The sequence below is a fragment of the Oxyura jamaicensis genome, chromosome Z (genome assembly GCF_011077185.1).
Source record: "Oxyura jamaicensis isolate SHBP4307 breed ruddy duck chromosome Z, BPBGC_Ojam_1.0, whole genome shotgun sequence".
NCBI classification, from domain to species: domain Eukaryota; kingdom Metazoa; phylum Chordata; class Aves; order Anseriformes; family Anatidae; genus Oxyura; species Oxyura jamaicensis.
Genome location: NC_048926.1, coordinates 33,988,502 through 34,002,852, shown reverse-complemented (window position 1 = coordinate 34,002,852; position 14,351 = coordinate 33,988,502). Strand labels below are relative to the sequence as shown.

The 14,351-nt window shown below is 37.2% G+C and overlaps 1 protein-coding gene across 4 annotated transcripts in view; it reads left to right on the top strand.

Annotated features, from left to right (window-relative positions):
• The window catches only part of LOC118155721 (nuclear factor 1 B-type), a 69,645-nt gene that overhangs the window by 16,530 nt on the left and 38,764 nt on the right, over window positions 1-14,351 (top strand). For 2 of the 4 annotated variants that reach the window (XM_035309123.1, XM_035309120.1), the window contains exons 4-5: window positions 6,416-6,547; window positions 8,932-9,116. In XM_035309123.1, coding sequence (XP_035165014.1) covers window positions 6,416-6,547; window positions 8,932-9,116 — 317 coding nt within the window. Of the gene's footprint in view, window positions 1-6,415; window positions 6,548-8,868; window positions 9,117-14,351 lie in introns of all 4 variants that reach the window. The other 2 variants (XM_035309122.1, XM_035309119.1) reach the window with 1 other exon arrangement.

Genomic DNA, 14,351 nt, shown 5'->3' with positions numbered 1-14,351 from the left:
TGTGTTCAGTTTTGGGCCCCTCGCTACAAGAAGGACATGGAGGTGCTCGAGCGAGTCCAGAGAACGGCTACGAAGCTGGTGAGGGGCTTGGAGAACAAGTCTTACGAGGAGCGGCTGAGGGAGCTGGGCTTGTTCAGCCTGGAGAAAAGGAGGCTCAGGGGTGACCTATCGCTCTCTACAGGTACCTGAAGGGAGGCTGTAGCGAGGTGGGGGTTGGTCTGTTCTCCCACGTGCCTGGTGACAGGATGAGGGGGAACGGGCTTAAGTTGGGCCAGGGGAGTTTTAGGTTGGATGTTAGGAAGAACTTCTTTACCGAAAGGGTTGTTAGACACTGGAACGGGCTGCCCAGGGAAGTGGTTGAGTCACCATCCCTGGAGGTCTTTAAAAGACATTTAGATGTAGAGCTTAGGGATATGGTTTAGTGGGGACTGTTAGTGTTAGGTCAGAGGTTGGACTTGATGATCTTGAGGTCTCTTCCAACCTAGAAAATTCTGTGATTCTGTGATTCTGTGATCTCTCTTCAAAGGTTCACCCTGGTTGCTACTCAAGTTCAGAACACTCACAGCTGCTAAGCAATATGAATATGTGTATTCATAAAAGACCTCACTGCTTCTCATAAAAGAGAGTTCACAAAAAGGGAGTCTTCACACTGAGAGTTCCTAGCGTGTCTCAGAAAGTCATCATACAGAAACTGGTTATGATGGTTTCTTGATTGATTTTCCTCTCAGGAAAACACAGATCATCAAAGCTGATATTTCTGTCTGTTTTTTTTTTGTTTGTTTGTTTGTTTGTTTGTTTTTGTTTTTGTTTGATTTTTTTTGCTTTTTTTTCTTTTTTTTTTTTTCTTTTCCTTTTTTTCCATGGAAGTAAATCAATTGTTAGGATGGCTTCTCCCTGGTCCAAGATAAAACTTACAATGAGGGAGAAAAAGACACTAATAAGCTAATGATTTGGAAGGACACATTTCAATAATGGGAGGCCCAGATACAAAATCTAATCTCTGCCTGATACTGAACAGGAATGCAAGAAAAGTCTTTCTCTGTTCCAGGCATCAATCATTTGAGACATCAAGATATTGAGGTCTTTTTCTCTATTTACTCACAAAAAAGTCTTTTTTTTTTTTTTTTTTTTTTTTTTTGTGAAGAATAAGAATGAAAAATATCTTGATTTTTAGGATTCTAGTTTTCCATCTATCCCCAGTGCTAAGCCTTTAGAACAGACATACCAAAGCGACCTTCTTACATGAGATGTGTTTGTGCTTTAGAGTCACTTAGCTGTCCATATTCTGTGTTAGGTGCCTTATTAAGACATATAGAAATACTAAATATCTACAATGTTAAATAAAATTCAGCTGAGCATGTCTGAATATTGGTGATGCTGCTGTGCTTGTACAGAGTGGCTCTGCTTGTTCTTCGCAGGCAGTAGTGTAAAACAAAACTGTTTCTCCTGAACACAGTGGAATTTGTCTTGATTCATCATTGTCTTAAAACTGTCCAATGTGAATTCAAAATCTTACTTAGATTTTCCAATGTTCTTCACATGAGTGTACCTACTATGTGTGGTAGAAGCAGTGGAGGGTGAGTCCCAGCTATATGTGGTGTACTCTGGCACCAGAATTAGGTCAGGTACAGCCTCTGGAAAATGATCAGTTCATTTAAAACTCTAGCTTGAAGAGATGACTCTAATAGCTTGCTGCTGGTGCTATGGACTCCATAGCTTTCTTGCTTTCACTACACTTCCATTAACATTTGAACATGGTTTTATCTTGATTTCTCTAGAGGCAATGCAACACTAATGAGTTGTAAATGATCTTAAAAGATTGCTGTCTGCAGGACTGTACCATGTAAGGGAAGACCAGTGAAAACAAGCTGTACAAAATATATAAATAAGTAGAGATAAAGAACAAATTGGATTAAAATAAATTTAATATTTGTTTATGGCTTCTTCATACCCTGCTCTTCAGCATGTTTCATGAGCAAGAAAGAGGAGCTGCCATGATGTGGTATTGTACAAGAAAGCAGATCAGGCTAACCAGAAACTGGCCAGTGGATGTTTGAACTTGCCCTGCACCACTGCCTGATGCCAGACGAGTTCTCCTAACAGGTGGCTTTCTGACTTGTGTGTCAATGTGACACTGATCCAGGAAGATGACTGGATCAAAGGCTGCTTCAGACTGAGGAAGAGGGTCTTTGCTTTGATGAGGAAATTGCCAAAACTCATGTCTCATTAGTGTTTCCTAAGGTTCTTAGGAAGCAAACAACAGTTTAATTAAAGGCTGATGTAAACACGTTTCAGCACACTTTCCCTGCAGCATTTTGTCACATTAGAATTGATCAAAATTGTTGCCTTGGGCTGTCTTGAACAGATATACATCTGGAGCACCATTTGTGCAAGCTGCTGATGAGCAGACTACATACGCTATACTTCACAGCAGCTCTACTGCCTTCCTATACAGTCAGATTTACCTTGTTGGGTAATGAGATGATATAACTCCTGTTTACTTGAAAAAGCCATTATTTTTGTGATGAGATGCTTTAAATTTAAAACATACTACTGTTTGGGTCTGTATCTTCACAGTCATATGAGAATACAGAAAAGAATGATTTGGAATAGGATGGAGAATTAAAAAAAGAAACGACCATTTTTTACATTTGAAGAAAATTCTAGGCAGTACAGAACATAGTGTGTTCTGATTAATGCTGACCTTTTGATAATTTTGTCCAAGTGTTTTTGGCCTCTTTCTGCTCTTCATATATACTTAGCATTTTTCCAAAAGTCTAAAAATAAATCACACTGTTAACTGTTTTATTTTCATTCTCCATGTAATAACAGTTGGAATTTCATTCCTGAAACTGACATAAACTTGAGAGCAAGTGGCCTATTTTTGAGATGTTTTGTTGGTCACTCATTATGCAATTAGTAGTACAAAACTAAGCTTCAAAAGCAACTAGACAATATCTCATGAAGTGGAAAAAATCACGGGTTCAAAATGAGTAAACGTGTGTTTTCCATTATGTAAAATCTACTGGTAAAATTACATGTAATCTCACTTTTGCTTTAATTCATTCTGCTTTACTTAAAGTCACTGCCTTCTGAGGAGAAAAACTAAAGATAGTAAAAAACTACTTTGCCTACCCCACCCTCTGCCCCCATTTTCATTTTTGTAACTGGCAACTCTCCAAAGAACTGTAACTAGTATGCTTTCTTAAAACAGCTATAAACCACCTCTCTTGGTCAAGGAGAAGAAGGCTTCAGCCTTTCCTCCTAACCTGTACAACCAGTTATTGTTCTGGCTGTCCTGTCAGCTGCATCTGTTACTCCACAGTAAAAGGACCATGAGTGCTCTGCTGTGATGTCAGGGCATACACGGGGAGAGCAGCAGGGGGAAGTGGCTATCTGCATTACTTCACAATGCCAAGGGCATTGTTCTAAGAGAGGAGCACTTCAGCGTGCACTTCAGCCATTACTCTTTTCAGTTGCCTGTGCTATATACAAGACTTCTGAAAGTACTTCATGGTGGTGTGCCACACAATGTACATTAAAGTCTCGGTTCTGGCGGGTAACGAATATTTTTCTGGCAGTGCTGATTTTTCTATTAATGACTACCAGTGGCATTCACCTTGATGAGAAAACAGTTTTCTGCATGAGATGTTCATTGTGTTTGCTTTGTAACGTGCTCTCATTCTTCAATGTGCTGACTACAATTCTTTTCTCTGTAAAGTAGGAGCAGAGAAAAAATGACACATTTTTAAAGCAAATGCCAGGATTATCTTAGTCACCAATCTCATTTTCAGTAGATTCTTTCAAATTAGTGATGCCCCTGGGGGGCTAATGGATACTCTGATTGCATTGCACTTCATATAAAATTCTTCTTCCGAGCAACTAAAATATTTTGGTTTTGAAAAACACAACTTTTGCTTGTTTAATGAAGTAACAGTCACTGACCAAATTAAAACTCTGCTGCATTCCAGCAATCACAGCTGCTGACATATGCAGAACTTCAGGAGATAGGCAGCTCTTACTTTCATAAATTAATTTGCTGAATATGGGCTTTACGTAAGGAAGAGATTTTCCACCTCCAACCCATGGTGTTTTTTGGGGGTGGTGGTGTTTTTATTTGTGTGTTTTGTTTTGTTTTTCTTTAGGAGACTCAACTGCAATATTTTTAATTTGAAACAAAATTCAACTCTTTGTACATTCTCTTGTTTGCAATAGACTATACATGGTGAAGTCAGTAAGATATGTGGTTACTTGTAACTTCTCTGACAAGTACTGATGAGCAGAGAGTAGTGGGAAGCTGTGTCTACAGGCTGTTGGAAACACTTTTTCTCAGGCTATAACACTGCAGTGTTTCTGCAGAAACAGACTGTACAGACAATGTACCAAAAAAAGACAGCAGTTGTTTGATTTTGTCCTGTAACTCTTACAAAACCCTACTTCTTTTGTGGAGGGATGAGAATTTTCTTGCTCTTATGAAACTAGGACCTTATATTAAGGAGCTAGGGCTGTTATACAAGCAGAAAACAAAAAACATAACAAAATATTTCAAAGTCATTCCAGAATTAATGTGTCTTTTTGTCATGGGTTGCTTATGCAAAAATTAGTTTAAAGGAATTGAATCTTACAATTTTAGAAAGGCTTAGAAGAATGTGTTCTTGGCTTAGAAGAATGTGTTCCACCAAAACTCTAACCATTTGGCACTTGCATTTTGCTGCCTGCTGGTAGATTCAAAGAAATAAAATTTCTCTTCATTTTCTTCCTCAGCAGCAATTAATTTGCAAAGTTTCTATAAGACAGCTAGAGGTGCACCTCTCTGTACTCAGTGTTTATGATAACAACAGAAATTTGTAGTAGAACAGTATAATAAAAAACATACAGCATCCTTTGTCATATCTGTTAAAATTCAGTGAATGCTGAATGGCTTTATTTTAAAAAGCCATTGCAAATCATTTTTTTTTATTGTAAAAAAATTGCTCCTGTTGACTACTTCCCTGAATAAAATCCTCTCTCTGTAGCCTTTCTGAGGAGGTAAATGTTACAGGGTATCAGCAGACATTGTAGCCAGGACCAAAGGAAAATTGGGAAGCTGCAGGGAGGCAGTGGCAGGGTTCTTGCAGGGTCTCTGCTCTGGGCCTGGTGGCAGTGACTGTGCAGAGCTCAGCAGTGGTGGCAAGGCAGCTGGGTGAATCAGTCTCTCAGTTTGAGGGTAAGGCTCTCACGGTCAAACCCCAAAGTTATACTACAGCCTGTTCAGGAAGCACTGGTCCAATTTGGTCTCAGTAAGGTGCTCCCATTTCATGGGGATCCAAGAAGATTTTTTATCCCCCAGAATAATACAATACAGTGTGTTTGTATTAGATGTGCCAAAATCACTTTAAGGATGAACACAGTACACGTAGGAAAGTCAGCTGCAACATGGCCCCAATCCAGTAAAGTACTTAAGAAATGAGCTCTACTTTAAACATGAGTTAGTCCCATTGACTGGAAATGTAACCCACTTATGATGCTGATTTGTGGCCTATAAAAATATTAAAATTAATTTTGAAATAATTTACTTTGGTGCAAAGTGAAACAAATGTTTCTTAGTTAATTTAAACTTTTGGAAGGAATTTTTATTGTTGTTGTTGTTGTTTGTTTGTTTCTTTGTTTGTTTCTTTGCTTTATGCAGTATCAGTAACCCTGTATGATAGAAATTATTTGTTTGTCCCTTCTATTGCCTTATTGTCTTATCTTCATGTATTGAGCTCTGAAGAGATGGTTTTGTTGATAGGGAAAGAAGAGGTGGGAAGGGCCTACTTGAGACGTGGAAAACATGAAATAAAGAAGTGAAAGTATCCTTTATTCTTAGGAAGGTTACATTGTTTCACCATGGTTTTGGAAAGGGTAAGGGAAAGGTTTTGAAATAACAAAATGATAAATACCATAAAACAGCATGTGTATAGCAGTTGTCCTACACACCTGAGTGTAGGTGTTCCATTAAAAAATGCAATAACTATTACAAGCCTATGGAAGGAGTAGATGATTTGGTGATGCTATGGGCAGTTGTGAAGTGTCTAGAGAGGTTCTTAAGACATTCATTTCTTCACTGTTTGGCTTGTCTGGTATGAAAGGAATGTAGTTTCTGTTTTGCAGGACAAAGACCAGTTAGTGGATTATTATTCTTTCTCAAGTTGGAAAGTGATAGTTTAAAATTAGTTTATTGGTCATAGGGGAGTTGGGTCACCAAGCAAGATTTATGCAAGAACTGCAAAAATAAACATCTTCAGTTTACAAAATCATGTGTTCTAAGATGGACTTCTAAGCTAATGTCACTGTTCTGTTTTTGTGTTTTTTTTTTTTTTTTTTTAATTAATTAACTAATTTTTCTGGTTGTTTTGTTTGATTTTAATGTACATATTTACTTTTATTATTGCAGATATGTCTTCTCCTACAATGAAGAAACCTGAAAAGCCTTTGTTTAGTCCTACTTCTCCCCAGGATTCTTCACCAAGACTGAGCACTTTTCCCCAGCATCACCACCCAGGAATCCCAGGAGTTGCACAGAGTGGTGAGGACTAAGGAGAAGGAAGAAATTCCTCCCTGTTTGTGTTGTGTGTTCTCCTTTCATATTCTCTGAATGTGATGCCTTTTTTCAGAATTACTTGGAGACCTAATAGCATTTATATTACTGGTGAGATTAGAAACAGAACTGAATATGTTGCAGAAGTTGGGGTAACCTTGCAGAAATGCTCATTAAACTCAGTTCAGGTAGTCTGACTGCTGCTAGTCACTAAAAGGATTTAGGATTAGCCAGTGAATAAAACAAGCTGTAAACTACAAAAAGAAAGTGACGGAGGAAAAATATGTGCAGTCTTCTCACCTTCCACTTGCATTCTTTTTTATTATTGTTGCTACAATTGTATTGTAGTTAAATATCAGAATAGATAGGATTTCAAACACAAAATAAATCATAATCACTTTCATTATGTGATACATTAAATGAAATAAATACCAGTAATTCTTTTCAATGCTCTGTCTAAAGAGGTAGAGATCTGAGGAAAGTATTTCAACCACTGTATTTTTGAAACCCATACTAAATCCATACTAAAATTTCACTTAAAGTGTAAAGGAAATATTATGTTGTCTTAGGAGCTTGAGAGGAATGGCAGAGACTCATCATGACTCCCTATAAATTGTATATAAAGGGATTCATTTATTGAGCAGAGCTGGGTGACTTGAGGACTGAAGCAGATCTGAGCACTCTTTTATTTAACATGCAGTTCTTCTTTGAGAATTATCTGTTTTGTGATTTCTCTGATAATTTCAAAGTCCTATCTTTTAATTCACACATGAGGACTACTTTCCCCTTAGCAACCACTTACTCTGCATTGTGAAAGTTAGCCTGGACTCTTTCTGGTCTCTATAAGGTTTCCACTACACTCAGTCACATCAGAAAAGATGGATGAGATGGAGTGGATAGATTTCTACTCATTTTTGTTTGTTTTGCACAGTTCTCCCATATCAGAGCAGTAACTAATGTTTTATGATTAAACTGAGCTGATGGGTTTGTGATTAAGATGAGTCTGTCAAAAAATAAGTTTGTGATTATTTTTGACCCTACACTTATGTTTAGACACTTATATTTGCTTTAGTGTATAATTTTTAGATGTTTAGATGTTTGAGAGGCAAGATACAGTTGTAACCTAATTCTGTAGATCAGCTATTTACTCACCAGAAAATATGATTGCTATCTGCATAGCCTATTCCATTCTGTCAGTGAGCAATGGTTTTGAGATTTGCAAGGTTTTGACTCCAAAGTACATCAATTTTGGAACTTCCTACTGCAAAGACAAGTTTTCATTTGGTCCCAGCTCAAAAATAGCAAGCCATTTAAAAATTTAGCTGAAAAAAAATAAAGGCAAGGAAGGTGGTCCAGTAGAGCACTGTTGGTGTGCTTGTGCTGATGAACTGTGATGTGATATTTGTGAGCAGTTTGTAAAATAACTTGCTTACACAGATCTGATTTTGTACCCTCCCACTAATGAAAGCCAGCACAGTGTTGTCTGTTCTCCGCATCCCTTGAAGTCAGCAGCCCCCTTTTACCAAGTCACAAAGTAGGTGCCCACTGTGAGGCCAGGAAGGAAAGTGGGTGTCTGTGCAGCCTGGGAGAGGAACGCTCTCCAGTTCCAGCTGGACGATGCAGCCGTGGCAGGACATGCTGTACATTCCTTTCCTTGTGAAAACATTGCTGGTTGTTTAGACATGACATATAGTCTATAGATAGAGAAGTGTGTGTTTGTAGGGGCTGGGAAGAAAGGGAATGCAAAGAAAAATATGTACAGGGTAGATCCTTTTTTTTTTTTGCTAGAGATATTTTCATTGGATGGACTGGTTTCCCAGGCTCTGAAGTTGAATGTTCATTAGCATTTTCACAAAGGTCAACTAATTATTCATGGCATTATTGCTGAGTAGTTATTACCCCATCCCCATATGAAGCAGGTAGAGTGCAATACAGTGAGAAATTACTGTTTCTTAGTACTTCATGATTCTCTGTTGGAATGATGTGAACACAAGCATAGATTTTATTTATTTAGTAAAATATTTATTTTGTTTACTTGGGCTCTAGATAGGAAAATTTTCTAGATAGGAAAATTTTATAGTTGAAATGTGTTTTATGCTGGAGAGTAATTAATGTTTGAAGGAAAAAACAACAACAAAAAAAAAACATAACCCACAAAATTGAGAGTAAGATACTGTATTTATGAATTTGAAGCAGAAGCACTGTGCAGTGCCTGGGATGGTGTGAGGGGAGGACGTAGAAGATATCTGTAAAGATACCATGAAGCAAGAGTACCGTGTACTGACTTATTTTTTTTTGCTGTAACACAGAGATGAAGAATTTTAGAAGAAACAAGATGCAAAGTAATTTTAATTTTATTTTATCTTCTCCAGTCATCTCAACTAGAACTCCACCTTCACCTTCACCATTGCCATTTCCAGCACAAGCTATTCTCCCTCCCGCCCCGTCTAGCTACTTCTCTCATCCAACGATCAGATATCCTCCCCACCTGAATCCTCAGGATACTCTGAAGAATTATGTACCTTCTTATGACCCGTCCAGTCCACAGACTAGCCAGGTACTGTAAAACCACGTGAACCCTCCAAAAGAAATCCTGTGTGGAATGTATATCTTTCAGGGCATTTAGACCAATATCTCACTATTTCTGGTCTCAGAGCAAGTTGAGAGATGGAGCGCTTTTCCTATTCAATATGGTTGAATAAAGGGAGTGGGATATGCATATCTACTCACTGTTGCTCTGTCATGCACAAGAAAAATATTTGCACTGAGTGACCCGGCAGCCAGTCCCAGTCCTACACCCCTCCTGCAGGCTGGGCACCTCCATGGCCAGACAGTGGGGAGTTGTCCCCACTGGCTTGAGTGCCAGGATGGAGGTGAAGCTCCTGCTTCAGGATAGTGTGCTGCATGTACATGCACATCATGCACATGTATGCACACATACAGACATACAGGTATATTTACAGACCAGCAATTAAAATAAACTCTGGAAAGGTAATGCAATTTTTCACAGACACCTGACATTGCACACATATAACAACATTACCACAGTGAGCACAGCACACACCCCTGGAGCTGATTTTCCTTCCTTCTATAGAGAACATGCAGTAACAGATGAGTTCCTGGCTGCTACACTGATTCAGGCTCGTCTCTGATATAGGAAATTAATGTGGTATTCATTAGAGAAGTAATTTGTAAAGGACGGTGTGAAAAACTACTTTCCATGATAACATCAGCACCTAGCATTAACTTGTGATCTGTATGATGGGATAAACTGCAGTTGAGCCTTGGTCTGTCAATCCTTGGAGTATTTCCAGTGTCAGTGTAACGTAATCTTTGCTGGTTGGGCTGGTATCTGTTTTTGATGCCTTGTCTGAAATGCTCCTGTGGAGTCCTGTAGCTTGTGCTCTAGCATGTTTTTGGGAGAGCCTTGGGAATGCAAGTTGAAGTGATAGCAGATTTTCCTGCTCCTAAGAATTGGGTTCCTTTGGAAGAGCTGTCTTATCAGGGTTGAGGGTATTATGATGATAGAATTTTATATATATATTTTTCCCCACAAGTAATGACAGGTCTTTTCAGTAAGACTTTCAGGCACAAGAGCAATAGAACTTGAGACTGAATCAAAGTCTCTATGTTGAATAAATGATAAGGCCTCTCTGGGCTGTTTGGAAGGTCATTGTGGCTATTGTCCCCACAAGCAAATGCTTCAGTACAGCTGCATGATTTTTTATTTTTTAAAAAAAAAAAAAAGAAAAAAAAAAAAAAGTAGGGTCCGTAAAATCAAAATTTACTTCGAAGGGAGAGTCCCTACAATGTGACTTTTGTTGATTACAATATTAATGCTAATTAAACCAAAAAGTGAAAATCAACTACATCAGCTTTAGAACACAAATTGCTATCTGTGGATGAATTGAAAGTATTTCAGTCCCATGTAGCATTTTTGCTGAGACTCAGCTGGGAACATTGCACGCAGGACCTGATTTTAATTTGTGTAAAATTTCCATGAATAACAAAGTCTAATTAAGACATCCATTAAAAGTCCTTAACGTTAATTCAGTGTGGAAAATCTTAGAGTTCTACGGGATTATTTTTTTTTAAACTGATGTCTTAATTAGTCACTATTAAGGGAAAAATTATGCAAATTAAAATCAGACCCTTAGTGTTCCGTATTTCTTTAATTATTCGGTGTTTCTTTTACTTAGATTTTTATTTCTTATATATATTAAAAGAGCAGATTAGGTGATAATCTCACTGGATTGTTCAGTGTTCTAGTTTGGATCATTACTGAAAAAAAATTCAAAAAAATCTAAATGAAGTATCTGACTTTCAGCCAAGTGTGTCATCTTTTGTGTTTAATATTGGGAAATGTATTCACTGAGTAGAATAAGCACTTTCAAGTCTTTGCTCAAGAAAAGTCTTACTCTCTTCCCTTATCTTCCCTTAAAAGATTTGTCTTTAAACATTAAAAGAAAAAAATTTTACTCTACTGATCATTTCACAGTAGTAGTGAACTGAAAACTTTTCCTACTCTTGTGTTGTAGTACCATAGGGAATAACAGGACAAACTGGCTTCAATTTACTACTTTTGCCACCTTTCATAACCTTTATATTAGGCTAACATTTTTCATTTCATTTGATGTTTGATTAATTCTTGAGAAGAGCTGGGGTTAAACAACACCACGTATGGGATTCTAAGCATCTGCACCAGATATTCTCTGCAAGCTGTTGTCATTAATCACTATTATTAATGGAATCTCTTTTAAATTTAATTCCTGAAAGTTCACCTCTGAGAAATGCCCTATATCAGAGGATCTGCATACACAGTCTAAATATCTCCAAACAGAGACATTAAAGGATGGCTGTAAAAAACAGTAAAATAATGAATAAATATATATATATTTTTTTGCTTAGGAAAAGAAGCAGCTGTCTGTGAAGTTTCAGTGACAAAAGAGAATTGTTCTGATACAATGGCATGCTTTGAGCCAAACCAGTTTTTCTTTTCTAAATAAAACATGAATTTTTATTCAAACAAATTTAATTATTGTAAAATGCAAAACTGCATCTGTAGGAATACCACATCAAATTTAATTATACTTTCCCACCTCAAAACATATTAACTTGGATTTCAAAAGGAGAACTATGATGATAGTTTTAATTTCAGCTTTAGAAATAAAAAGAATGGATACCCTGACAGCATTTACCTAAAATGAACTGTTCCTCCCCAACATCTTTCAGTAATACACTAATTTAGATTGTTACGACAAGCAACTGAGATGCCTTGTACTCCCCACAGCAATTCTGAGATTAATTACATTACTACTGCACTGATTATAGTGAGACAGTCATGCTATTCAATTGAATACTTTAAAATTAGTTAAAACTATAGGACTCCCATAGGTTTCCACAGGGGGAAACAGTAGGCAATTTTCTTGACATAATGTTAAATACTCCAAATTATGTGTGATGAACAGTCAGGAAGTTCAGATAGGCCCTTTGGCTACAGTGAAAAACGATGCAACAATGGATGATCCTAAACAAAAGATCATGGCTTTCAGTTTCATGAGTATCTGTTTATTATCCCCTATTCAATTTAGAGAATAAATAAACAAATACGTTGAACAGAAATGGATCTTATCAGTTATAGAGCTGGACTTGGCTCCAACTAGGAATCTGAAAAGTTCCTGAGATTTTGAGAATTGCTGTACTTTCCACTAATTAAGTAATTCTGCTGAGACATTTTTATTGTATTTATTTTAACATCTTTAATCTTAACTTAGCATGTTACTTTATGAGATTTTTTGTGTGAGTATATATCTGTATTGTGATGGTGTGCTGGTCTCTAGTTAAATTGATATTAGTTACTCATTGTATGTTTCATCAAAAACTAGTCACGTGGTATGTGTTTAATCCACCTACATTATTTATCCATCTAAAGTATACTGTGGTCTTCAAAACTACCCCAAATTTTGAACATGTATTTCCTTTTTGAATGATTGTAGCTGGATGCTTGAATGTTTTATATGACTTGGAAAAATTTACCTTGTGTGTGTGTATGTACTCATGTACATGCACACATATGAATTTGCACACACTGAAAATGCATTCCTACTTGAGAGTGTATGAAACAATACATAATATCAAGATTAGACTTCCAACCAGGCTGAAAAAATCACCAAGCGCAACAAAAATTGTGTGGCTGATGACAAATTCAACAGCTCCAAACTTAATGCCCCATCAAGTTAAAGGGAATTGTTTCTCTGATTATGGTGTGGTGAATCACAGAAAGGTCAGCAAGTATAATGAAGGAAATGATGGTAAAGCAACCAGTTTAGGTGAATCATACTGAAGTGTGTAAAATCAGATTCTGTGATATTGTTGATGAAATATGCAGATCCCAGTAGCATGGTAGAACTGCTTCCAGTCTGGGGGAATGAACTATGAGAAAATTTTTTCTCTTAACAATAAATGCCTTGTTATATACTAAGGTGCAAGTGAGCAACCGTCCATATGTTGACTAAAATTCCCCAGGAATTAAAACATACTTTGGTGCAATGTGGGCTGGTTTGCAGCTTTATCTTTTAACTGTTTTATCTTTGAAGACAGAAATATCTGAACTGCTAGAGAAGAGCTGCTTCTGGAAGCTGGTGAGGCCACTTGTTTTCCTCTCATAATTGATTGGGATATTCATTTTTTTGTTTGTTTGTTTTTCAAAGATAGACACACTTTTAAGGAATTCCAGGAAGATGCTTCAGCACAATAGCTGCAGTCATCTGGCAATGAGGACAGAATCTCGTGAGGGTCTGTTTGGGTTGGGCAAAGGGTTTCCAATTGATTCTTAGAGAATACTAGCAGAGTAAGCCAGCTCAAGTGAAATGTATGCATGTGGTTTCTTTGGTACAGGTAGAAACTTTACTTACTGACATTTAATAGTTTCAGCTTCTTATGTGAGTCCTTCCTTCTAATTTTTAAGTAATTTCTGGAAATTAAATAATGCAATGTGCTTTTCTTAATTGTAATTGTGAGGCGGAGAGAGAGTACTAGTTTAGGTTTGTACTGACAAGGGATGTAAAAATGTACTTGCAATTGTAAATTATTACTTTGTATTTATTTTGCTCATGTTTAGTTTATTAAATGTAGAGTTATAAGTCTCTGGATTCTGTGAAATACCATTAAGTCCAAAGATATCTTTTGAACATATATCTGGGAAGAAATTTCCTTTCCCATGCTTGCAGAACACGAACTTTCCCTGTTAAGACAAATATCAAAGGAAAACTGAGTATTTCCTATTGCTTTATATGGTAACAAATAATCCAGATTTCATGAGCTCACAGGTAAAACTGTTATTCAGGGCAGAGGACTCTTCACCTAGAATGTCTTCTGATATCCATGTCTGAATGCTGGCTGTGGAAGTTCTGCAGCTGCTCTGTTTCAGCTGCATTGTATCAAGAGGAAAGTGTTTTCTCAAATGGATGAAATTCAGAAATTTATAGATCAAAGTCAACACCCTCATTGCTTTCAGAAAATAGTACAGAAATGATGTTGTCAGCCAAGAACTGGCAATAACATGTTTTTTTCTGAAGCTAATTCCTCCAAGCAGACAGGTAGCTGCGTGTCACACCACCTGAAGCTTTTGTGTGGGATCTCCCAGTGAGGTCCGTGTAGGATGTGTTGTAGCAATCAGTTATTGAGGTTGCAAGGATACGGAAACTTCACTGAGATACATTCTTAAGAAAAGTTGTGAGGGACACATAAAAGGGCAAAATATGTTTCTGTTGTGACCATACTGTCCAATAGC